Source organism: Rhea pennata, chromosome 5 (genome assembly GCF_028389875.1).
Source record: "Rhea pennata isolate bPtePen1 chromosome 5, bPtePen1.pri, whole genome shotgun sequence".
NCBI lineage: Eukaryota > Metazoa > Chordata > Aves > Rheiformes > Rheidae > Rhea > Rhea pennata.
The window spans coordinates 707690-734999 of record NC_084667.1 but is presented as its reverse complement, the minus strand read 5'-3'; the positions used below and the strand labels follow the sequence as shown (position 1 = coordinate 734999).

Genomic DNA, 27310 nt, shown 5'->3' with positions numbered 1-27310 from the left:
TGTAGCAGGCTGGAACCTGTGGTTTCTGTGAGCTACGCCTCTGCCTTGAAAAGGATCTGTGATCCTCTCTGTTCTGTGCTAACGGTGTGCAAAGCTCAAGATCCTGGAAAATTGTTGCCGCAGCCCCTTTCTGAGCATAGCTGGGGTGTTCTCCGCTGCAGAACGCCATGGTTACAGCTTGTGTCATTCCAAGCTCTAAGAACTACTGTCTATCTGAAATCCATAGGAAAGGCTCACTTTTCTGAATGTTGTCCCTGTGCAAGTTCAAGTGATCTATTATAGTGTGTCTCAGACTTAAATATGTGATATTTAGTTGTTTCTCAGAGGAACATATTTTGTGATCACTGTTGTGACATTTGTGATCACAATTTCTGTTGAGCTTTTTAGGGGAGTCTGTGCTGGGTATGCAGAATGTCACAGCTCAATTTGCCAACCATGGTTTCACAAAGGAAGAAAAATCTGGGTATCTGGAAACTTTGAGGAATTTTTAAATTTGAAGGTTTTTTTCTTAAGACAGTTTTTTTTTGTTACTTTAGCAGGTGTTCTCTCATGCATCTCTGAGAAAAAGTATTTTATAAGGCAAATAGCTATATAAATTGATGTTAGATTCCAGGATTTGGCTTGGTTATGTATGTCAAATGTTTTGAAGTATCTGTACTGAAAATGTTAAAGCAGACCAGAAGACTGATCCTCAGTCTGAAACAGTGAACTTTGCAAAATCAGATTCTTCAGTTTTGCTTGTTTCTGTGGCTATTGCAAACTGAGCTGGGCTATTAAATCACCAGTTTCAGCTTCTGTTATAAAATTTATTTCCTGTCCCACCTCCATAGTCACGACTCTCTGTGGGTATTCTTACCTAAAAAGAATTTTTCTTTGGTCTTCTCACTCTTCTTTTTCTGGGCCCTACATTTCAAGTCGGAGCTTTGGCTTCTGAGAGAGAAGCGAGAATTATTCCAGCTAAACAGCGAGGTTGGGACCGAAGGATGTGAAGGTGCCACGTGTGCCCACCTGCCATCACCCCCTCGGTCATGTCGCTGTCAGGATGTGGTGGTTGTGGCATCCCAGCTGTACGTGCCAAGAGCTGCAGAGGGTGGCTATATTCGAGGAGGATCTCCCCTTGAACCAGAGTCTGGGCAGCTGATACCTACCTTGCCCGCTTTGGAGAGAGGCAGCAACTGGCCTGGAAGGATTCACATGTTCTCACTGTGTCTAATTCCTCGCATACCAGGGCTGTGTAGCTCCGCTGTCTCCATTGCCCTCTGAGTAGGGACCTCCTGCTGCAGCCTGGTAGGAAGCGAATGACAGAAAGGACCGAGAGGTCTGAAGGATGAAAACAAGAGAGATGGATGGGAGGGAGCAGCTTGGTTGCAGGAGAGCGGTCCTGAGTTTTGAGGTGCTGTTCCCATGTGCACTGAGTTCTCAGTGGGGAGGGCGCAGCCGAGAGCTTTCTCTTTAATACAGTATGTGTTTTATCTCGGCAGACTTCTTGCAGACTTAGTTTAAAGATCTTAGCTCAATACCATTAGTGTATCTCTGCTGAAGGCCCTTTATAAAATTGATTAGAAAGTGGGCTTTTGCATGTGTGTGTGTGGGCTCTAATCTGATTTGAGTCCGAGATGGTATCTTTAATTCAGTGCATCGCGGCAACTAACTCACGAACTTCACCGAGAGTCAGGGCCTCTAATTTGGTTTGAGAATACATTAGCAAAACGAGCTCAGAGGGCCCCTTTCCAGGGTGGGGGTGTCTTTGGGAGGGCTTGGGGGAGGAGGGGAAGAATTGACTTGACAGAGAAGAGTCGTACATTTAAACAAGATCCTGGACATGATATTCCTGCAGTGGTTCCCAGGGAAAAAAGGAGGAGAATGAGTAAGATTGATTGATTGCTGGCCTTGCACAAACCATGGAGAACAAAATGAACCTCAAAGCAGGCTTAACCCTTTCTGTCCCACACGAACAGAGAAAACCCGAAGTGCTGTTGGTTCAACACTGTTTCTCTCTTCCTCACTCCTTCATCTGGCTCTTGAGGCTGATGCCCAAAGCAGACGCTAATATTGCAGAAGTTCTGTTGTGACAGTTGAGCCACACTATTAAAACTTTTTGAGACTGGTACCATTTAAAGAAAATAAAATACTAACCTCTTGCCCCCCCCCTCCATTCCTGAAATAGAAGTAAAGCAGTTAGAAACAGATTGACCAGTGCAGTAGGTGTTTGCAGTGGGACAGTGAAAGCAGCATTTTGCTCCATTTAGAGAGCAGGTTATATGGAAAAGCCTACCTTGGGGATCACTAGACTTAGCAGAAGAGGTATTTACATTCACTACCTGCGTTACTCAGATCCCTTATTCCTGTCTAATGTGTGCTGGGAGTTGCGTAGCATTCTGTTTGATCCAAACTAAGTATGATTAAAAACAAACAAACCTCCAGTTTCCCCTGTCCCCTTTAAATGAAGAATTATTTTAATTCAAGATATCGTTATAAATGTGGGTATTACTCACCTTAGATTCTATTGGGTGCTATAGAAATACTCAAGATAGAAGTAAATATTTAATTTGAAAATGTAATTAGTAAGCTGTTAAACACAAAATGTTTGCTATATTAATTCAGTTCTATGGCTGAGGTCTTGCACACACAGATGTCAGAAAACTCCAGGTTCTGCCTCCTTCAGTAGCAGTGTTATATTCCCTTTGCAACTGGGTAATGTTTCCTATTGCTGGAATGTGGTGTTCTTGGACTTGCTGCCTAGATTTTGTAAACTGGTACAATTCCATTTACTGCAAGGGATCTTTACTAGCTTATACCTCATCTGGCCGTTAATGTTGTGTCTGAATTAAATTTTCAAATAGAGACTTCTAAATCGTGTACAAAATACTCAGAGATGTGGGTGTAATTTGGACAAGGCATTCATGGCCACAAATTAATAGATGCGCTTGCATCTACATGTTTATGGGTGAAGTTGACTGAGCTGTTGCTTTTGCAGTAAAAGTGCATTTTTAATAGTTGCAATTCAGTGTTTTTGAGAATATGATCTTCTGTGCAATGTCACATTATGGTTATTTTAGGCAGAATAACATAAAATTTCCTGATTTGAATATACTGTAAAATGTTTACTATACTGTTCCTTTACAGTGTGTTTCTATTCCGTTGCTTGAGTACACAATCAGCAATGACCAGAGCTGCGCAGAGGGTATGATATATTCAGAGATCTGAGGCTCCTCCCTTCAAGCAATTGCAAGAAGGAGCTGACAGCTGCTTCACAAATGATGAATCACAGAAAAGATAGCTCAGAAGTAGGATTTTTGATAGTAGGTCTAACTACTGTCATTTGGATATACAATTGTATATATATATATATATGACTTGATTCAAATGTCTTGGCCAGCCACATGCTAATGATTGTTAGCCTTCCCGCCCTGCATGTAGTATACCCATATGCTTAGCTGAAGCTCCTTCTTCTATCTTCTTTGATGAATAGCTGAGGTCAGCAATTTTGTTTCAGTAGCTTGCTCTGATGAACTTTAGTTCCACACCAACCTCCCCATCCAGACAACACTGCAGTGCAGAGAAATAATCCAATTTTACTTGATTATTAATAATTACTCTCAGCTGCTATTTTTTCAGTTGATTGATTAGAATAAACACTGCTCTGATGGGATACACCAGAATCTATAACCCCGCTTCCTTCTCTGCTTCCACACCAACACCTACTTCCCCACGCACAGTATGATGCAGGGGCTGTAATGCAGAGAGGCTTTTTAAAATATGCCTTCTTACTGAAGAGCAAAACGCTGTTTTGTAACTAGCTTTGAACAAAATTCATCTCTCTGGATTTTTAAAAGTCCACAAGCCCTGAATGACATTTCTAGTTTGCACCCCAGAAATAATCCAGTGCTTTTGCTAAACAGGTACGTTTTCCACTGATCAAAGTTGAAGCTTGATAAGACAACTTTATTCTATGTCTTTTCATCTTCCAAAGTGACATATAAGCATAGGTTTGCAGGGAGTGTACTTCATATTTACAACCTTGTGCTGTGTCTGGCTGCCTGTGTATCCCTCCAGGAGGGTTTCAGGCCATGAGTCACCTTGGAGGGACCTCTTGTTGTAGTTGTGTGAGGTTTTTGCTGTACTAAACTTGACAGTTTCCTTTTAATATGTGGAAGGAGCATACTGAAAGGCTGTTTCAACCACTCGTGCCCTGAAACTCTATCCAGCAGTCCTACAGGGACAGAGGAACTTTAAAGCGTTTGCAGATTTGTCAGGAACTTAAACACCTCAGCTAAATTATGCACAAAAAATAGGAAAATGAACATTGACATTCGTGTTTGTGCTGGCTTTCTGCTGGGTCAGGAACAACCGCTCCCAACACTGCAATCCAGTCTCTGTGGGCCCCTTGCTGATCCAGCCGATTTTGTACCAGATTTGTAGTGGATGCCAAGTGGTGAGCAGTACTGCAGCTGGTACCTCAGTAGACTAGAAAGTAATTCAGGCGTAGCTGGGATGAGCAGGGGTCTTTCTATTGAGTAGCTGTTATTCCTACAGACTGGAATTCTCTCTGGGGAATTGGTTGGTGTGGTATGGGGGGTGGCTTTACTAGTAGTAATCTTTATTTGCTGCCTGTGTTCCTTAAATTTATCCTGCTTTGGAAATATCACTGTTTGCAGGGTGGGAAGAGAAGTGAGAAATTGCTTGAACCTGGCCTGGCTATATTGCCTTTTTGCAAGCCCAACAATTGTCAGAGGCACCTAGAGCCTGACTCAGGCCCATTTATCTGCTTGTGATGAATCCTAGAAAATAAATGTATATCCTTATTAGAGGGTTTTTTTAGGGAGCATGTTGTTGCTGTTTTTTCTCTCTGGAGTGGAGTGCTCAGGGTGCTTAAGCCTGTCACAACTGTCAGCAAAACAGCTTCCAAGGGATGCTCAGACAAGTGAATATCACTTGGTGATTGAGATATGTGAACGGATTCGCTGTTTCTCTTGATTCACAGTGGTTTGGGTTGGGCTGTCTATGTGGTGTGACTGCAGGAGAAGAGTGTTTATTAACATACCTGGGGATTTCTGAAGAAGCCCTCTGTTAGGAAAGTTTTGTTCACCTTGCTTTCCTTCCTGGTAATGTTTGAATTAAATGTATGTTTGAAGAAGGAGGTGTTGAGGGACAAGCCTCAAAAAATCCAGCGAAGAGCTGTGGATAGCTGCAGTGTTCAACACATTCAGAAGAATTTCCAGATCCTGAGGTCCAGTTCCTGTTTCAGATCAATAGAAATACCTATTTAATTTCAGTAGTAGTTGGATCAAGGCTTAAATGGAGAGACACAACCCCATCCCATCCAGTTCTGATGTATTTGCTCTGGAGCTACAAAATTCTGAGTAGGATTTAGTTGCAGGTAAGATACTTCTACTCATTTCCAACAACTTTCTTCAATATGTTGTAAAATGTGGTATTGTTTTGCAGTTCACAGTGCTGCTAGGAAGCAGCACTCGTTGTTGTGAGTGAATGAGGAAGAAGTTTCATTCAAGCTCTCATCAAAGTGAATAAAATGTCCAGGTCAATTTTTATAAGTTGATAGGGAGCCAGGATTTCTGAGCTTCTGATCGCATGCCAGCAGTGATTTCATTGTGATGCAGGAGGACTGGGGTAAAGCTTAAATGGCACCAGATGGAAAAGCAGAGCTGGGTTTATCCAGCAGCACTCAGCTTTCAAAACAGAAGGATTGATTTTTGGCTTCATGATGCTCCTTGACACATGGTTAATTCCTACCATGCAAAAGCATTGAGTAATACAAGATGACCACTTTACATGAGTTGATGGCACAGCTTTCTCAGTACTCTTGAATTTCCAAGGCTTTTATGTAGGTTTCCAGCTTTTCAGATGATTTAGATGTAGTTTATTGCCAGTATCCGTCTCTCTAAACTGCCTGGCTAAAGAGGATAAAGTGAAACATCAAAACACTTCTGTGTACTGTAAAACATATATGTTCTACATATAAACAGGGAGAAATGACCTACTGAAAGAAGTATAAGCAGAGAGCTGAGCAGAAGATACAGGGAGTAGAGCTGCCTGGAAACTAGAAGTTTGTTTCACAGAATATTTTTTTGTTTCAAAATGTTGTTTCATCCCAAATCCAGCTGTAACCTGAAATTTTAATCAAAATGGAAATTCTGATGAAGTTTATTTTGAGTAAACTTCCAATATTTTTTCCATTATGTCCTTAAAACAATGCACACTTGGTCAGTCAAAGAGCACGCAAGGCAGCATGAGACTGGCTAAACAAAATGCTAGGAACAAAGCAAAATGAAACATCTCATTTTAGTTAGAGTTCTTTGGAATTTTACAGTGCAAAACATTGCCAGAATTGACATTGTTCTGCAATGAAATGAAATAGCTTTTTTTTTCTCCTTCTTCTTCTTCTTCTTCTTTTTTTTCTTCTTTTTTTTTTTTTTAACAAAATGAATTCCTGACAAAAAGGCTCCCAGTGAAGTCTTACTGAAAAACAGATGAGTGGGTTGCATGGTGGTGGATTCAGGAGGCAGTTGGTGTGTGAAGTGTCATCCAGGGAGATGGGGATAGAATTAGGCAGTATTAGAGATAAGGTTATTGTGTAGGACTGTGTCACAGGGGTTGGGTTTACGGTTCAATAAGATGTGGAAGGAGGTCAGAATGGGTCTGTATAATAAAGACAGGTTTGTGAAGCTAATGTTGTATTCGTCACTGGCTTACTTGCATGCAGGAAAACCTTAGCTACTCACATTACTTAAACAGGCTAAGCTCTGGGTTACAGTGCTGAAGAAGGAGGTTCCAGTTCTGCTGATAATGTGGAGCGGAGGCCATCATGTGAGCATGGGGCTTGTCTGTCCATCATTCTGTTTAGCACATTCATTCTTTCAAGCATAGTTGCTAATTAACTCATGAGCTCATGAGGTTCCTGAGAGGTAGGTTGTTTAGGACCATATCTCTGCTTTTCAGTTAGGGAAGCAATGTCTTGGAAAGCTGCAATGACTTGCTGAAGTCTATGGAGAAGATTAGTGTTGAGGCTGGAATTAAACTTTCGGACCTTTTGGCTGCGTTGCAAGGGTGCACTGTACTTCACTGCCCAATGTCGTAAGTACAAAAATAGTGACTGGAATCAGAACATGTAAATGGGTCCTTGGGCTGTGTTTGGGGCATGGATGCCTAGTGATTAGGAAGAGATGTGACCCAGTTGTAGAATGGTTCACAGGATCTTTGCTCCCTGTAGAGTGGGCTCAGAGAAAGGGCAGAGAACACAGAAGCAGGTCCAGGAGAGCAAGGTCTAAAGCATAGACGTGGCTGTAGAGAGTTGGGTGTGAAACACAGGCCTGGTTTGCCAAGGGCAGAGGGAATGGTACTGAGCACACAGAGCATATGAAGTGGGAGAGCGTGGAGTTATAGATCCTGTCTTTATGCATCACATTGATCTCATTCAGTGTGTTATACTTAGCATTTCATTTATATAATGTCAGGGTGTTATATGGGTTTGTTCATTTTTAACTCATGGATGACTGGCAGTTTTAGTCCAGATGCTGTACTGAGTTGGGAGACAGTCCATGCCTGGAGAAAGATCTTTGTCAAAGGATCTGTGGGAATGATCTCTGCATTTTCTTCACTCTTTGCTCCTTGTCACCTGGGAGCTGAGTTACTGGACCTTCCAATGCCACCCCCACTCACACACACACTATGCTGGGATGATGCAAGCACTTAACACCGTTTGCATGCTTTGGTGTGTGGTTCTGTTGGTTAGTGATACATATTACATTTCATTTAGAAATTTATGAAAAAGGGCTGATGTGCATTCTGCACCAAGCAATGGTGGTCTGGTGCAGAAACTACCAAATGAGCAAGACCACTAGGGGCAGCACAACATCACGTAAAGAGAAGAGCTCAGGGCTAGAAGCTATCTACTGAGTAGTCACATCTCACCTCGCATATTTCTGCTCTGCTGCTGGCCATTTGCTGACTTCCTACTTGTGCTGTATTTCCCACTGTAGATGGAGTTTGAGTGGAACCAATTTGGAGATTTGGTGAAAGCCTCCATGATGTAAACCAAGTGCCGAGTCAACAGAGACCAACACTTGCTGAAGATCTATCTCTTACTAGCACATCTGTGTGTCGCTTTCTCACTGTATCACCACCAGTTTCTCCAAGGGCAGCCACATTTCCCATTATACTCAAGGAACTGTCAAGCACTAAGAGGGTTTTTGTCCCTGCAGATTTTCACACAGCATCCCGTAATCAGAGGGCTCCTGAACCATGGTGGAGCTAGACTGTAGAATCTGCTTTAGGAATGACCCTGTTTGCCCTGATGGGTTTGCAGTTCTCACTCCTGGCTTAATACCAGGCATTGATTTCCATTTCCTATTGCTCTGAACTCTTCCATGGCTCACACACAGTGTGCTCAGTCTTGCTATAGGCCATCAGAGTTGCCCACTGCAGGGGACATCTCTAACTTCAGAGACCTGCACTGGCAAAATTTCTGGCAAAGCTGTATTGTAAAACTGTTTGTGCTTCTGCGTATCCCCACCCCTTTCCCAGGTTGCTCATGCCTTCTATTCTGCAACTGTTTCCCTTCAGCCCAGTACTGTCTGTCCATCTCCTTCTCTTTCCATGCATCTAATGGAGAGTGGTAATCCCGTTAGGTGCTTGCAGCAGGCGCTGCCGAATTTGCTTGCAAATGCCTGTGCCAGGTCGAGTGTCATTGCCAGCAGCGCTCTTGGCGGGATGAAGGTTGCATTAGTGAACAGTAATTGAAATGCAAAATAACATTTTGATCGAGCGAGCAGGCTGTTTATTTATCAGATCAATAGCCAAAATGCCCCATCTGGAGAAGTCAGCGTGATAATAAGTGATAGCATTCCAAGGGCAAAGGGAACATGCACAGCAGGGAGGACATGCTGGCAGGGTGGGCTGGGCTGGACTGGGTCACACCAGGCTGGAGGTTTTTGAAACTTGCTTCTTTCTGCGTCCCTTTCTTGAAGAGGGCAGCCCCTCTCCTAGCAGCATCTGTGAAGGAACTCAGTCTTCTGGAGAGAGACTAGCATTTAAATAGCGTATCAGACATAGTACAGATACGTAAAATCATGTGAAATCTTCTCCCTCTCGTGCTCTGGTGGACACAGCGCTGTGAGTCAGGGTGCAGACTGCAGATGATGTAGCTCAGTTGGGCAGTAATCTTTTTTTTCTCTCTCTTTAGTGCATTATGTGTGTTGTAAAGTTCTAAACGCTTCTCTGGTTCTCTGGAAATATGAAGTCATAGTTTGGCTTCCTTAACCATCCTATTGGAGTAGTACCTAAGTGCACTCATATAATGAGGAAAGGAAAGATGTGGAAGGGTGTGTGTGAGGAAGGGGTTTGTGTGTTCCTGTACAATAAATTAATTATACACATGCGTACCTCATATGTACAAATACCCTGCAGAATAAGGCTATGTAACAATTAAGACTATCTCAGACAGATGCTCTGTGGAAGTGTAGAAGCAGCTATAAATCTTCTTTGGGGGTGACTGACTGCCTGTCTGTCTGCGTTACTGTCTCTCTGTTGGCTTCAGTTTGTCCACTAGCAGGAATGCTAAAGACAGGGAATAGGAAGTGAAACCGAAGTTGAAGATGTTGCAAGTTTGCTTTGGTCCTCTTATGTTCCCCAAAAATAACAGGGAAAAGTGAAGACTTCCTGGGATGAGGAGATCTATTTACCATAGTAGAAAGGAATGTCTTGTGTGTGTCTGGGGGGGGGGGGGGTTTGACAGTGAAATTTAGTTTAATTTGCAAGTAGTGTTGTGATATGATTTGGGAGGAAATTGGAAGTAATTTAAGAGTATTTTGCTTTCTGAATTGCTTTGTGGTTTTCTTTTTGGTGCGTAGAGAAATGAAAGGAATTTGAAGCAATTAAAATGGATAGCGTGATGTAGGTGACATTTGTTATCTCCTCCTCTCTTCTTCCTTGGCCCACTGCACCTGATGCTGGCTGCAGAACCTTGTACCAGTCCCAGCTGCCCCCCTCTTTCCTGGAGAATTCACCATGATGGTGGTACACATACAGTGCCATCTCATCCTGATCTCCCTGTTAAACATAGTATGGACAAGAACAGGCATGAATGATTAGTTATATTGTATTATATATATACATTATATATATATATAATACAACTAGAATTTCTAAAGCTCTTTAGAATCCTTTGAGATGGAACAGTCTCTGTCCACATACAAATCAATCTATTTTTAAAAAAGCTAGTTAGTTGTCAGTGCTACTTTGGTCTAGGAACCCCATCAGTAGCCTGATTTCTCAGTGTCAGTTTATACAATGCAGTTTATACAACAGTGACAGAAACATTTTATCCTTCATATAAAAATATGAAGGATAAAATGTTTCTGTCACTGTTGTTCTTAAAACTTTCTGGCCGTTACCACTATGCAAAGGACATCTGGAATTAAAGGATGCAATGGTTTTGTAGTCAGAGGATATTTTCTTCTCTTTAATCTTTATTCTCTGAGCACTGGAATAACTGGTATTTCCAGGGCCTGGAGTATTGATGTGCTCTAGGGAAAGTTTAAGAAATACTTCAGTGATGTCACTGTTCTGTAATCGGGAGATTGTCCCATATCCTAGTCTAACTTATTGCACAGTTGAGCAGTGTTACTATATAGAAGCTATGCCTGAGTGATGGGCAGCTGGGAAAATGTATACTTGTTCTGTTACAAAATTTCCTGTTTAAAGGGGATTTGTGTGGTCACTATCTGCTTATTTCTTGGTTCAGGCAAGCAAGAAAGCAGGACACCACAGGGCCTGAGATAGGGCTGAGCTCAAGTGAATTGGAAGCAGCTTTGTCAGTCAAGGGAAATGGAGACAAACAGTCTGGAAGATGGGTGAATCGAGTGGATTTGGAACAAGTCATTAGGGTTTGAAGCTGGGATCTGGGTCAGCTACAACTGGCTGCTTAGTTTAGGGAGTGTACTGTAACAGATCTGCTAAATGCCTACCAAAGGTGGGGTTTTAAAGAGTCAGCAAAACTGAACCTTGGGGATATCTTAAATAGGAAGGTAAAGATAATCCTGTATGTTACAGCAGTCTAAGGAGTACTGAAGGAAACTGGATGTTTTTAAGGGCAATTGGGGTATCTGAGTTCTCTGCATCATCTATGCTCCTCACATCTGTGGTGTTAGTCTGAGAGGAGCCTGGTTTATAGTTACTTCTTTCATGTACTCCCTTTCCATTCTAGTTCAGGTGCTGCATCTCACTCCCAGCTTGTAACACTGGTTTCTTTTCTGTCCTTGAGCCACATGCAGTTCTCTTCTCGTGCCTCCCTCCTCACCCATACCCCACTCGCTCCCACTTCCATGCTCTTCCTGTGGTTCTGGGACATCCCCTCCTACCAGATCCAACATTTGTTTCCACACTGTCATCTTGCCTTGCTGCCTTACCATCTTAGAAGTGTTTTCAGGGAAGTCAGGGACAAAAAAGTTCAAATTGAAAAGCACTAATTGCCCACTGTTATTTTCCACGCTGTAATTCACATGGAACTAATTTCAGTTAGTTTTTCAGGATTCATCTGGTTTTGAGTCATGTTACTAATTATGAGCCACTTATTTATAGATTTCTTCAAGAGCTGCAGGTGGAGTCGAGGAAAAGCCCGTCTATTCTGTCTGGGTCAGTATCTTGGTAGGGAGGGGAGAAAAAAAAAGAAAAGAAAAAAAGAAAAGAAAAAGTTGCAGCAGCTCAAACTCAGAATTCCAAATGTGTGCAGGCTGGAGAATGCATAACTTCAGATTTTGTCTGAATAAACCTAGAGTCTGCTTTCAGTAAAGAAGTATTCAGAAGAGATATTAATTCTTTAGTCTCCTTTTTGTTTGTTTCTAGGTTGGTGTCCCTGATGTGCAGGTATCTGCCATCTGAACTCCTTCCTCAAACAGTCCATGCAATTAAGCAATCCATCTACATCTTTCCTTTTTTTCCTGCCATTTCTCATTATGAATTGTACACAAGGTTGAAGGGAGGGATGTCTTCAATGGATATCTCAAAATTCAAGGAAGTATAGGCTGAGGAATTTGCACTGGTGGCAGCTTTCTAACATAAACTCTGCTAAGATGGCACTGAGTAAAAGAAGAAGTCTGCATGAAGTGAGACCAGAGAACAGGCTTGGATACTAAAATGCATATGACATGATTGAAAGTGCTGGCTTTCCTTGCCCATCTGCAAAGATGGAGGCAAAATTGTGATGTGCAAGTGTGGCAAGTGTTCTTTACTGTGTAGATCTCATTCACAAGTGTCTGAAGGACACTGAAGGTACTAAGAGAAATACAGATTATAAATGCCCTACGTAAACAGAGAAAGGCATTTGGGAAGAATTGAAGATCTAGCTGAGGATTTCAGCAAGAACTGAGCTCCAACTTTGCTGTACACAGGCAAAATTGTTGAACTACTGAGCAGTCTTTCTGGTGTAGAAATATTGGGGGAATAAGAGTCAGACATCCTGGAAATACAAAATATAGGATGGTAACAAGGGGGAAATGGTGGTGGTGTTATTTGGATAGTGAATGGCAAGTCAGTCCTGGTCCTTGTTGTGCTGTGGTATCAGTGGTAAGTGTAAGCAAGAAGCATTAGCCTAAGTGCTAAAGCAGTTCGCTTTGGAAGGAGTGCCATTAGTGCAGCAGAGAGCAAGGTTCCTTCAAAAGGCAATGTGTTAATGAGAGAGTGAGTTGATAATATATGTCACACCTCCAGATTAATTGTTGCTTCATCTGTGTAATACTTCTTACCATCTACAAAACAGGAGTATCGTCCTAAGGGTGAAGAGAAATTACGAGAAGGAGGAGAGGCATGAAGGCTAGCAGGAAATCTATAATGTCTTCTGCTCCTGCGAAGTGTTTTTATTTATTAAGCATCCTCCAGGCAGCTTTCTGCAGCAGCTTTCATCAGTGTGAGCTAACTCAGGCTAGAGAAGATCTGATATGCCCACACAAATACTTGTCTTTGATCTGATATGTAACCGGGCTCTGGTTATGCAATGGGTCAAAGGGATAAAATGTCTCCTGGGCATTAGACAAGTAAATACTATTTGTGGAAGTGCCAGAATATGAGCACTTGCCATCCGCATCTCCTTAGCTTGCAGAAGATTCCAGCTTGGGCCTCTTACCTCACTCTCCATGCAAGGAATCAGTTTCTCCAATCTATGTGGAAGAACTGGTCTCAGCCAGTGACCCACTTCAGTAGGCCTCATGTAACCCAGTTCTCATCAGGAAGACCAGTGACTCTGAGAAACAGGTCTCTAGATAGACTCTTGCATTTAGAAAGCTGTTGAGCTTTGCTATCTTCCTTATATATTTGCATTTCAGCTTCTTTAATCTTCTGACTCAACACATAATTTGACTTCCCCTTCCCTCAGTCAAATTATAAAGCAAATAAAAAAAAATGCATAGATCTCTTCAGGGCAAAGGTGAAAGACAGGCCAAATATGATGCATTTTTACAAAATATGCCAAGTCCAGATCCCCAGCAAAGCCGGAAGCAACTGAAAACAGTTGCAGTTGGAATTAGGATGGTGTAGCTCTTTTGCAATAAAATACTAGCAGATGGGGTTTGTTACAACATAATAATCTTGATTTGTGAACTCCAGGTTGGTATTTGTGCCACACAATAGAAGCCAGACAATGCTTTCCATTCCAAATCGGGAGCATACTCAGCTTTTGCTAAGCTATAGTGTGTGTTTGCTCCAAAGACAAGTATTTGTGTGAGCTATTAGGGACAAATGCCTTGCAAATAAGTTGTTTGGGACTTGCTCTACTCTGCAGAATAGAAGCATGACCTACAAAAGTGAAAGGCAGCTGCCACTAGCAAGCATGAGAGAACCTGCAGAAATCGTATCTGTGCACCAGAGAAGAAAATTTAGATTGATCTGAGATTCTGACCCGCGTGTCCTTTGATAGCAACGCAGAGTGCTTTGATTAAGGAAATGCCTCAAAAGCCTACATATTGGTAGCTTGGCAATTTATGTTTATGATCTGGCATTCAACGTTTTAGTTACGCCCATCAACCTGGCAGTGCCCAAGCTCTTGCCTACCTCCAGGGAGAAATGAGGTTTGCCCTGGGTACTGGATATTGTCCTGTGTGATAGAATAAGCCTACAACAACTTCAAGGGCTGTAGCAAGTATGGCTGAGTTATCCACTGCACAAGAGCAAAGTTGCACAAAGGCAGGTCCCATTATTCTTGGGCTGCCTGGAGCTTGTGTTGAAAAGGGTACTCAGTAAGGAGGAGAACGGGTCTCTAAATGAGGTCCCTATTGTGTCGATGAGCAGGAGGTGTAGGTGTGTTTGTGCACTGGCCTCGCTAGCATCCCGGCGGCATGCTGGAAGCAGGGAGCTGGGGCTGGGAGCCAGCGTGAGCTGTCCATGGTGAGAGCGGGGCGCCCGAACAGGTGCGGCACCACAGCTCCCTGACATTAACAGTTTGCATATGTGACCTAAAATTACACTGACTGTTATTGCAGCTGTTATGTCTAGCCTGCCACTTGGAAAATGGTATTTATTTTTGTCTTCTGTATCTTAAAAAGAAGACAAAGTTTGGCTTGTTACTGGAGTTGCGGCTAGTGTTTGAGAGCTGATATATCGCTTGTCAGCTGGCAAGCTCTCTCACATGGCCCAGAGAGGACAAATGGCATCATGGCATGACATGCCTGTGCAATGTAGTTTCACATCATCTGGGCTAACAAATTAGACCAAAAGCAAAAATAGACTTGTACAAAATAAAAGGTTGGATTTCTTTCCTCTGTGTAAGATTAAAACTTCTTCAGTCTTTTGTAGCCAGTATGAAAATGTCTGTACAATCAAAACTGTGCGTTCTTCACAAGCTACGATCTGAAGTGGACAGAATTACACTGGCGATCTTCTCAGATCTTGTAGCACTGTGAGGACTCCCCATTTGTGGCCTTCAAGTCTAAAGCAGAGTTCCACGAATGCAGCCATTAGGTACCTAGGAGTAACATCCTGTATGAGCATGCTGCCTGCAGGGGATTTCAGTTTTGTGGGATATGTTAGCAATTAAAAAAAATCAAGATTTCATTCTGTTTGGAATCCAAGTCTTGCTGTGGACCACCAAAAAAGCCCATTCCAAACTATTTGTATTATTCTTGTATCCAGAACATTGAAGGGTTTGCAAACTGTTAACAGTCCTGATATTCCTGTCGGAGGAGGACTTGAGTGTTCCTTCTTTCACTCCTTCCCTCAGCTCCTGTTAGTCCTACGTATATGTTCCAGAATTCATTCATTTTAGCCGCAAGTTCAATCTTACTGTTGGAAATCTCCAGCATATTGGATTGGTGAATATGTGATTTTATTGGAAAATACTGGTGAAGCAACTGGCCTACATGTCAGAACGTCTGGTGCCTGTTCCTTACCTTCCTCCAAGAAACTGAAGTGAGATATCCTTGCCTTTCCTATTGTCAAATTTACATGTAATGAAAATCAACCACTAGATAAAGCTCCTTGATTTTATAACTCTAATATGCTGCCCTTCTCTGATGCTGTCTGTCCAGCATCCTTTCCTTCTCTTTTTGTTGCTTTTGTTCTCAAGAGAGCATTAAACTCATAAGCAGTCCAGCGATTATGGAGAAGCAGTAAAAGAAGAAAGGCTAGAGAAAAATTGGAGACACTTCTAGCATTAGTATAACATCACTGCCCAAGGGAGGTAACACATGAAACAAACACGTGAAAACTGTGAGCACATAAAGCCCATCTTGACTTGGTCTAAACCTGTGTATTCCTATCCAGAGTCAGTGAGATCAGAACATGCATGTTTGAGGGCAGTTACGAGCGCATGAAGACTAACAACATTGTGAGTGTTAAACAGCAGTGGGTTTATGAAAAGAGAGTGCAGCAGACAATAACCTTTCTTGATACAATTAGATAATTAGTGGACAAAAGGATAGACTGTCTCTGGACCATGTATGGGCTTTTGACACAAAGCTGTGGAAGATCTTATTAGGGAAATGAGATGAAATTGGTTTTGATACAAATCCTGTGAAATGAATCATGGATTAGCTGACAGAGTGTAAACAGAAGGGCTAGAGATATTCTTTATCTTTCTGCAAAGATGGTGTCCAAGAGGGCAGTGTTTTGGTTTTAATTATTCGTTAATGACCTGGGAGAACATGAAAAAAGCACAATTCTCAAATTTTTACAGTAGATACAACTGAAAGATACTGGAAACATATCAGAGTAGAGACAAGAAGAGCCAGTATAAAAGGACAAGCAGTATTAAAAGGGCTCAGTAAAATAAGTGGCAATTAGCAGTGTGTGGTTTAAAGATGGTACTGGATCTACTTAGGGACAAGGAAAATCTCCAAATTTCATGTTGTGTGGAGCAAGGTGGCAAAAGCAGCTTATGTTCAGAGAGATGCCAGTGAGGCAGTGGGTATCAAATGATGTGAGATTGCAGTGCAACCTGATGACGGGCAAAGCTACTGCTCAGTTCGTCCATATGTCTGCTTGGAGAGTGTCTCTGTCTCTCCTGTAGTGCTGTGGTGTCATTGTGCGGTGCGGTTCTGAGCAGCGGGCTGCAAGAGAGACCTAGGCTTGTTGGAATAAATCCAGAGAAAGGCCACAAAGATGCTAAAGGGATTATAGGCAAGGACCTGTGATGAGGAAAGGTGAAAAGAACGAAATGTTTAGAACCTCTAAGCCTGTTACATGGGCACAGAAATAGTAACGGAGTCTCCTGTGCCAGCACAGAGGAGAGTTGGATCAAGTCTTTCTCCTTTTACATTCCTGTTAAGGTAACTAGAGCTGAGCAAAATGACTATTCATCACTTTGAACTCTTTGCAGAAAACATTTAGCTGTTCTTCTTGAAGTTTAAGATGTTGTATTTCATTGCCAGGGTCTGAGTCAGTTTAAAAATCACCGTAGGATCTCCATGAATCTTGTAGAAAGTCAGAGCTTATGAGGCTTAACTCAGTGTGTGCTGCCCACCAACTGTACAAGTTGTTCCAGAGACCAGAAAGTAAAAACACAAGCTCTGGAATGGATGGAGACACCTTAGCTATGAGCTTTGACCTATCTTGGCAGTAAGAGTTTTACCTCTAAAGCATGTACTAAAATCTAACCAGAACTCACTATGTATTACTGTCTCTTGGGAAGGGAAATGTGAGAGTCCTCAGGTGTAAGGATGTAGGGAGTTCGTTGTTATCTTGTTATCCTCATTTCACCATCACTGTATTTCATACATTTCAAAGTCACTGTAAGCCTCTCTGGGGGAAGAAGGGTCCTTAATTAAGGTTATGAGTCAGAGAAGTGAGGCCCTTAAAGACTGACCTCCCCTTGTCCTCCAATAGAGGAAAACAACTCAGTGGGTCTGCATTAGGAAAGCGCAGCCTTCCATAGCCTTTCAGTGAAGAAACCCTGCTAGTCTTCAGATCTGCCAGTCTAGTACGCAGTTCTTCTTTAATCAGTGAGGTTTCAACCTGAGACAGTGGTTCTGAGAAGTGGTTGCAAAGAGATGTCAATTCATGTCTGATTTATGATGGGCTGAGAGAGCGAAGCTCTGAGGTTAACCCAGCTGTGGGGTCACATTGTACAAACAGCGATTCTACTTAGGAATAGGGTGGATAGCACTTGCAAAAACATTTCTTAATCTCAAGAAGAGTTTTAGTAACTGGACTGTCTTACACCATACAACCAGAAGACAATTCACTGTAGTTAATGCTCTCTTAATCAACTCTAGCACTAACAGCTCTGTTGTCCCTAAACAAGTTTGGTTTTGTACTTAGAAAGGATACCATTAAGATGAGGCAGTGTAAAGGATGGCTCACATACGACTAACATGAGGAACGTGAAATGCTCTTCTCTTGCTGGAGTAGGTTTAAGCAAGGAAACAGAGGACTTCTATAAGCTATTTAACCTTGACTCCATCCACATTCCTCTGGTGTATCTCCTGCATTCCCACCTGCTTGCATTTCAGTTCCATGTTTGTCTTCAATTCTCCAAAGTCTTTCTGGTCTTTATTTCCTTATCTTTTCTCATATGGCTCAGAATCTTATCTGTTGTCTCTTCCTCCCTTTCCAGTTTGTGAGTTCTGGGCTTTTAAGAGACAAAAGATGGAATTTGAACTCCCCTGACCAAATCTGAGAGTACGACTCACTTCCTGATCATGCCTTTTCATAGTTGTCCTCTCTCTGGCCTTAGCATTGCAACTCTTATTCCCTTTACCATGTGTGTGTTCCTCAGTGCAGAAAATTGTTTTATGGTAGTTTTGCCTTCCAGTATGACCCTAACCTTGTTATTGTGCCCAGTGATTTTCAGGTTGATGCTACATGTGCATTTCTTGGCTAGGGAAAGGTTCCAGAGTCTGGTCAGCATAGCAGCTTTCAGCTTTGCTATGAGCTGAACCTATGGAGGCTATGATCTGAGCTCAGCTAGCAAAGCTTCATCTTCCTCCACATGGTCAGTTAGCATTACACCAGGAGATCTGCAATCTGTCTAGCTGCCCAGCGGGATTAAAGATTAATGCACCTGCAGTAATTATTCCTGTAACTTCTCTATGGCTGCTAGTCCAGTGTGACCCTCTGGGCAAAGTTTGGGCATCACACTGTCTCTGAGAGGACCAACTACTGAATTCCTCTCAAGTAACATGAGGCAAAGCAGCCCAGGAACATGAGATACCAGCAATGCTCTCAAGGTCAACAAACTTGGCAAATAGCAGACTTGGCTGATTGATCCCAGAGGTTGGAGATGACGTCAAACATCGAGGATGAAGCAAAGAAAGGAAATTAAGAGATACTTGGGTGGAATGAGATCATAAGGATGCAAAACCATGAAGTTCCTGTATCTCAAATGTGTACAGTCATATGAAGAGTCAGACAGGCATGATGTATGTGTGGACTACAGCCTTGCTCTGTCACAGAGAATGTTTTGTCCTGTTCCCTAATTGGCTTGACCTCTTGGCAGAAGTAGGTGCCACAAATACAAGGTAAATAGGCTGAAACTGAAATAAAAATAGAAATAGAAATTATCAACGTGACCATGGTATTCTAACTTTAAATCAGCAGAGCTTCCAAGAAGGAAAGTCAAGTATCCCCAGTCAGCCAGAATTCTTTGGACATGTTATCACGAAAATCACTTGCTACCGTGTATTGAGATTTTCTTAAAAGCCGTTGATAAATTATCTTGCTGGAGGGGAAATTTAACCTCTCGTTGGATGAGAGGTTAATACTACTATGGATTTAAAAAGTGTCTGAGACAGAAAAGAAGGGGTAGGTATACGCTGCCCAGAAAAGAAAGGGCAGTCAATTTTCAGCATGACAAAGGTTAACATTGAATCACACACACAGATCTATGTTGTGATGTTTGATGTATGTGCTTACGATCTGGGAAGCGGGTGAACAGTGAGCTGGCAACATCTGCAGGTGACATCAAATTGGTAAGGTTAGTCGAGAGAAGCTGAAGAACTCCAGAGGATCCTAATAAAGCTGGATGAATGTAGAAGCGGTAGAAGGAAATCCACTGCCGACTATTGCAAAACATTGCACTAGAAGGCATTCATTTGATTTTTCATATGCCTTAATGGATTCTAAATTAACTGTTGCAAGTCAGAAAAATATCTGAGGATTGCAACAAGTATTCTGATATTCTCTTTCAAGGAATGATAACACTTTGGATTTTAGTTTAAAGATAGAAGAAAGCAAACAATGTCAGGAGTTATGTAACAGATGGGCTGAAAATAACATTGAAAATGTGGTAATGTCAGTAGGTAAATTGATGGAGTGCCTTTGTCTTGACTACTGTCCAGACCTTCAGCTGGAGAACTGATGAAGCTGTGCTAGTTTTGTGCCACTGAGGAAGTGGCTCATTGGACTCTGTTCTGGACTGGACATAAATAGCCAAACTAGAAGAAGCTTAGAGATGGATGGAGCAGATAAGAAGTCTGAAAAAACTCCTGTGTGAAGAACAATTATATAGATAATGAAAAGTTGAGTGAGGAGAAAATAGCAGAAGTACATTTTCTGAGAAGAAGAATCAGGAGGTCTTCAGGGAACATGAAAGGCTGCAAATACTGTATTGACAAATAGAAGTGGATCTTTTTGCTTGTCCATTCACCACACAAGTAAACTCTGGAACTCATTGCCTTAGATAGGATTAAAACTAACAGTGTCCTAAAGGAGACTGAACATTTATATAAGGAGTAAGATTATCTATGACTACTATAAACAAGAACTTGCAGATTTGGTAAAGATGCGAACCTTTCTATATATTTAAGAGCATAAACGTCTATATATTCATGTAGAAGCATAAGCTTTTATATATTTAAGAGTATAAGTAGTGGGAATTTGGGAGAAGCTTCTCTGTGCAAAAGCATCATATTAGTGAATACAGGAAAGACTTAAAATTTAAGATTAAGCTGAAGGAAGCTTTTGATCAGATGATTTTCCTTCTGTTTCTGAGTTCCCCTTTTAGTGATGAAGGGGAGGGAGGAAATGAATCCAGCATGAAAATTGAGCAAAGTTTTCTGTATTACAGATGAACACCCAATCTGAGCACATTCTTCTTGCAGGGTCTGCTGCTGTCCTGCTTCGAGCTGGGGCAGGGCACCTGATACTAATTAAACCTCTGTCTCATCTCACCTGCCAGAGACAGGCTCCTTTCTTTCTGCTGCCCTGGGGGGTATCTACTCTGGATAGATTGTGCCTCGTCAGCACTGAAGTACCTTCCCAGTACCGCAGCCTGTGTACCGCCCAAAATGGTGATCTGCAGGAATAGCCACAGCTTTCTCCTCGTGCGAGTTGGAGAGGAATAGGCAGACTGTTCTTAGTGAGCTGGACTGATATTTGTGAAGAAGGGCTTGGGTGGTGTTGAAATGCGTGAGCAAATTGGAGTTGGACTGAGGTGGGAAAGGGAGGGCTCCCTTTTCACCACTGTGGAGCTGGGTTTGGCCAGGAGGCCGCTGAGTGCCTCTGCTCTCTCCCCACAGGCTGCTCGGAAGGATGGCCACGGAGGAGCGGCACCTGTCCTCCAGCTGTGGGTCCTTCATCAAGACTGAGCCCTCCAGCCCGTCTTCTGGCATCGATGCCATCAGTCACCACAGCCCAAGCGGCTCCTCCGACGCCAGTGGTGGCTATGGCATCGCCATGGGTAGCCACCCCAACGGCCTGGACTCACCGCCCATGTTCAATGGCACAGGGATTGGTGGTGGGTCCTGTCGTAAGCGTTACGATGACTGCACCAGCGCCATCATGGAGGACTCGCCCACCAAGTGCGAGTACATGCTCAATGCAATCCCCAAGCGGCTGTGCCTGGTGTGCGGGGATATTGCTTCTGGGTACCACTATGGAGTGGCTTCCTGTGAGGCATGCAAAGCCTTCTTCAAGAGGACTATTCAAGGTATGGTGGGAAGGGAGGGAAACTGAGACATTCACTCCATCACAAAAGAGGGAGGTGGCCCCAGGCATTGCTGAGATTGCAGTGTTTCCATATCATATAACAGGAGACAGTGAAGGGTGAACAAAATGCATTTGACCTTCCATCCTTTTCCTGTGCCTCCTCCTCTTTCTTGCTCAGCTGTGGTCCTTCAAAACCAATGTGCATGTGAACTCAGGCTTTGTGGTAGGAAAGTGGTAGAAAGCTTTGCCAGGTTATTAGCCTAATTAGTGACTAAATCTAGGCACTTGGACTAGCTGATTTTCTTGCCTCTGTAGTGGCCCTGATACACCAGTAATATAGCTCTCAGGGGAGTGGAGCCTAGATAAGAAAAGTTTTGCACTCTGAAGCTGTTCATAAGGCTCATTTGAAAAGCAGATGCCTCTGCCTAGGGAAGGCATCTCCTCAGGGATGTTTGCATCTTGAAGGGAAAGCTCCACCATTAGAGAGGTTCTCATGTTGTCCAGTCAGTCTTGGTTTTGGCCATGGACTCAATACAGACTTCATGACAGGGCTGGGCAGCACACTTGGATATCCAGCCAATTCCATGTTTCTCCTTTTCCAGTTCCGCCAAGCCTTTTCTTTAAGGTACAGCTTTAAAGACAAAAATATTAGGCACTGAAGGAGGTATCTAGTTTCTCTCAATTTTACAGAGGATCAGAAATTCCTTAGGTGATTCTGAAAACCTCAGTTTTGGGATCCCAGAATAAACAGCAAAGCATTTTCTGACAATCCCCAAAGATGGCTGTATGTGGAAATATGGTTGGACACCAAATGTGGAAAAACATAGATGAACTTGCATGTACATATAACGTACTACAAAAGTGTACAGGTAATTCGTAGTGCATTGCTCCTACGTGTACAGTTCAGGTATGATATACGTGTGCCTGCCCTGGCTGGCAAAGGTATGCTGTAGATGTGCACACAGGCAGGTACAACAACATAGCCAAAAGTGGGAGTGCATCCAGGCCAGCTCCAGTGCGCATGGATGCTGGTAGGTGCTTACACAAGCAGGCCCTGTGTGAGAGCACGTGCCTAGACACACACATTCCCTGTATTTCCTGCACACACTAGCTGAAAAAAAGGACAGGATCATTCACCCCAAAATGGGAAGTTACACTGAGTTTACCCAACATTCCCTTGGCTTCTATGAAATGAATGAAAAGCACATATGCACTTATTTTATTTTTTGTTCCTTATCTGGGTAAGTCGCACCTGATTACACTCCGTTGCTGATGGTGTTCAATGCTCGAGTGGACCGAGCAATACAGAGAACAGTTCAGCACAGGCCTCTGCAGAATTGACTATTTCTATCTAAATTTCTTGGATTCTAGGTGTCCCTCTTTACTATTATCCACCTGCAGAAATAAGCACTTCAGTATTGCCCCAGAGAGAGCCTGTCTCATTCTCTAACTCTTCTGTTATTATGCCACGTGGAAGCCTGTCCATCTCTAGGCATTGGCCTGTACTCTGGCAGGGTACTGTGGTTTGTCACTGATGAATCTCCTGTGATTGAATATGAACTTCTACTTGTGCTTCTGACTGTCAGCACTGACTTTGTCCCTCCTCCAGCTCCTGGATCAATTCCCAGTGCTGCTTTTTGGCACATTCAGGTGCTAAAGGAGGGACAGGGTAGTACACCGAAGCAAAACCCTAGGGACTCTGCTTTTTGGGAAGAGACTGAAAAGTTAGCCCCTCATGGGAGCAATGCTAGAGCTGAGTGATGGAGCAGAAGATAGACTTAACTTGAAAAGGCATTAAAAAGATCCAAGAAGTTCTGAAAAGTTTTCAGAAGTACTCAAAAGAAAATGACACAGTGGGACAGTAGAGCCTGTATCAGCCTGGGTGATCCATCAGCTGACTTCCCAGGCAGGGAGAGTGCCTCCCCTCAGCTCCCCATTCCCAGCACTGCCATTCTCCCTGTGGTTCCCTAATTGTTTACCTGTTAAAACATAGCACACGAGGGGAAGGAGTAAGTGGAGGTTTTTCTCACTCTCTAAATAGCTTGGGCTGGTGGCTGAGGCACCAATATGCTTTTATTCCCGGGAGTGGGAGAGTCCAGTATGCTGAGCCTGAGGGTGAGAAATGCTGACTATGGAGCTGAAGGCTGGGCCTGGGAGGACCAGGCAGAAAATAGGGTTGTAGAGTTTGTTTGAGTTGAGAAAATGTGCAGTTCACAGGGCTCTGTTGCAGTGCATGCTAACCCAAGAGAGGGAGCTCTCAGATCCGAGCATGGCCTTGGGTATGCTGGAGAAGAGTTTGTGTATCACACATACGAGACAGAGTGGAAAATACGTTTCCAAAAGATATTGATCCTGCAGCTCTATTACATCCAGTAGCTGGGTTAAGCATCTTTAGTGAGAAAATCTTCATCCAGGCTGCCTAATGCATATGTATGTGTGTGCAGAAAGCATGCAGATATGTGTGATATATATAGTTGCATCCCCTGCTTATGTTAAAAAGTTTTTCTTCCATTGTTCTGTACTTGGGAATGATGCTGTCTGTGTGGTTTGAGCACATAAATGGATCTGGAATCCCAGATTTCTGAGGTGCTCAGGAGATGTGCTAGCTAAATCCTGACCCCTTCAGGGCCTGTGACCTCTCTGGTCTTGGACAAGCTGCTTCGCTTGTCTGTTCTTGAGTACTGAAATCTGCAAAACCAGTGACTATTGAAAAGAGTACTTAATCTGCTGGGTCTACATTTGGTAACTCTAATAAGCAACAGGTGTGTGGGCTGCTGTAAAATGGGTCTAAATCCTTCTTAAGTCTACTGCAGCCCTATCTGGGCCTCTTCAGCCTTGGGAGGAGAAGACTGAGGGGGGATCTTACCAATGTGTATAAGTACCTGAAAGGAGGGTGTCGAGGGGACGGGGACAAACTCTTTTCAGTTGCCCCGTGTGACAGGACAAGAGGCAATGGGCAGAAATTGAAGCACAGGCAGTTCTGCCTGACCGTGAGGGGGAATTTCTTCCCCGTGAGAGCGACGGAGCACTGGATCAGGTTGCCCCGAGAGGTTGTGGAGTCTCCTTCTCTGGAGATCTTCAAGGCCTGCCTGGATGCAACCCTGTCTACCATGCTGTAGGTGACCCTGCTTGAGCAGAGGGTTGGACTAGATGATCTCCAGAGGTCCCTTCCAACCTTACTGATTCCATGATTCTATCTAGGTAACTCTGATTATGAAGCAGAGTTTCATGTGGAACCCCTCCGCCCCCCCACGTTCCCAGTGACTCCAGTCTAGCTATTATTAATGCTTATAAAACTTGCATGGCTTGAAGCAGGAGGATCTTGCAATAGACTCTCCTCTGCCCATGCTCCTGCCTCAGCAGCAAGAGGAACAGACATCCATGCTGCAGGACTTTTTGCTTTAGCAAAGGAAAAAAAGAATTTTTCCAAGGGAAAACTGAACCTTTATCCAGGCAGATGTCCCACAGGAAAAATCTAATGATAAGAAAAAAATAATTAGGAAAATCCAAACTATTAATTAACTTCAAGCTAAATTGGAGTGATTAGTTTTGCTGAACAAGCCTGGATTGCACAATTCATCCTAACCTGCCCATCAGGTTACAGGGAGTCACACCTGTGACCTCTCTCTCTTGTGTTGTGTGACCTGAGGCAAGGACAGAAACCTGTGTCATTTCCTCCTTGCAGCACTGGCAGTGCTTGAGACAGAAAGGCAAAGACTTGAGACAAGGGTATTACAGCACACGCCACGGGCCTGTAAGCCCTCCTTTCTAAATACGGTGCTAGAACCCCCACAGCTGGACTTCCTGCATTTTGAGGCACAGTCAGAATTCTTAACTGATCTGAAGCATTTTCTGTCAAGCAGCTTGTCTGGCAAAATTTTAACGCTTTTTCCTTATCATTACATTGCTTTGTGGGAACTGTGCTTTGGGTCCCCATTATATTCTATTAGGACTCTGTGTTTTCCTCCTGTGATGCAGCTGTCCTCTGTAAGAACATGTGCCATGGGCATCATCTGACCTTGAGATTGTGGAAGGTGCAATCTAGTCAAGGAGAGAATTCAGGTTTCAGGCACTTACAAGTATGCTGCTATTGGTGTTTAAAATGGATCTGATTTGAAACAAAGAATTTTGTATTTGTTCAATTAAATGAAATGAAATAGATCTGTTACAGGAAAGATGATGTGTTTTGATGTTTCAGAAGTGTTTTGAATTTCCATTCCATTCCATGGAAATCCTAACTAATCCTTTCATCCAAATTTGGGACAAAGGCAAATGCTGAAAGACTTGAATTTTTTTATGGGATAGACATTCTTAATCTAACTTCACTCTATTCATTCCTTTAATAGTTTGTTCAGTAGCTACAGTATTATATATCATCTTTTGTTCACCAGTTGTTGTAACTGGTAGGTACTTTTGCCTTTTCTGAATATTAAAATAGTTACAGTGATATGTAACCATGTGAGCCCTTTATCATTCAGCATATTCACAATGATGACTACCCTCGCTGTATTTTTCATCTTTGAAGAGTGAAAATTAAGGATATTTCTAAAATGTCCCATTAATATAAAATATAATCTGAAAGGTCAGCGAAATAAATCTGAATTAACATTTCCTTTTCTGATCTTTGTGAGCCAACTCACTGTGTACTTTGAGCACATACCTATAGGTCCATTAGGTGATAAAACAGGAATTGCAGGAATTGATGTAGGGAAGAACTGGTTAGGGGAGAGCCAGACAGACACATTTGCCATCATTTTCTTGAGTGAGCAGGTCATGAATCAGGCAAAATTCTGCAAGCATGTTCCAGACCAGTGTGCCCGTGTCTGTGGATCTCCTGCTTGAGTCTTTTAACCATCAGACCCAAAGAGCACAGCTACGCAATTGCTGTGCCAGGATGTGTTCCCTTTTACAGGAGCAGTAAAAAGCCTGTGAGATGCAGGAGGAAGGTTCTACGTCCCTACCTTAGTGGGCCGTTGCAGTCGCACGTAGTCCTGTCCCTCTGTCCTTCTCAGAAATGTGCCTGGAAGTTCTCAGGTGAGGGTTCACAGCTGAAAAACAGGAGATGTTCTGAGCTTCCAAAAAACTTTCGAGGCATAACCAGAAAAAATTGCAATATTCCTGGGAGCTGGTGCCTGAGCACTCTCTGCTATCACAGCTCCCGCACTTGGAGTCAGAAAACCATCTCCAGTGCAACTCTGCCCTTCTAGCTTGCATTTTCTTTTTTCTTTTTTTTTCCTTTGTGTATCTATGCAGAGAGCTCTTTGCAGCAGGATCTGATAGTGTCATGAGTACTGAAGTCTTGGTCATCTTACTCAGTTTTTCTTACTGTACAAGCTGCGTAGGTGTAATTTTTGGTTAATTCAAGCACTAATGTTTATCTCACCTGCTCTCTTGAAGTCCAGTTTTCCCACAAGTGATATATATATATGTACTAATTTGTTTCAAAATAGGAGACTGCAGTGATGCTTGTATATCTATGCTTAGGCATCTAGATCAGGGACATGGCCCTGGGAAGCATAGGACAGCCATACTGAAAATCAGGCCACTTACTAAAGTGTCTCAATACACATTTACAGGTCCAATATTTGAATCCCTTCTTTGAAAACTGTGGCCTAAAAAACAATCCCCTCACCTCCCTCGGCTCACCAAAGAGATCTTACTTTGATTTTTAGAAAACATGGGTCCTCACACCAGGTCTCATATTATGGGATGCCCCAGCTAAACAGGCTAATTTATGCAAAGATAACAGAGAATCCCCTCTGTGTTATCTGTGATCCCACTGTCCAGCTGCAGGAGGAACGCCTGGTGCCTGCTGAGGCAGGAGCACTGCTGATCTGCGCTCACCAAGGGCCTTTGGACAGTTTTCTGGTCTCTTTTCAGTGGAATGCCCAAATGACCAGTTTATCTTTGAAACAGGAGATAAAAAGGATCCAGGGCAATG

The 27310-nt window shown here is 42.9% G+C and overlaps 1 protein-coding gene across 4 annotated transcripts in view; it reads left to right on the top strand.

Moving 5' to 3' along the window:
• Positions 1 to 27310, top strand: part of ESRRB (estrogen related receptor beta) — a 131516-nt gene that overhangs the window by 66758 nt on the left and 37448 nt on the right. For 3 of the 4 annotated variants that reach the window (XM_062575969.1, XM_062575970.1, XM_062575968.1), the window contains exon 2: positions 20961 to 21370. The exons of the other annotated variant lie outside the window; for it this stretch is intronic. In XM_062575969.1, coding sequence (XP_062431953.1) covers positions 20961 to 21370 — 410 coding nt within the window. The remainder of the gene's footprint in view (positions 1 to 20960; positions 21371 to 27310) is intronic. 4 annotated transcript variants of the gene reach the window in all.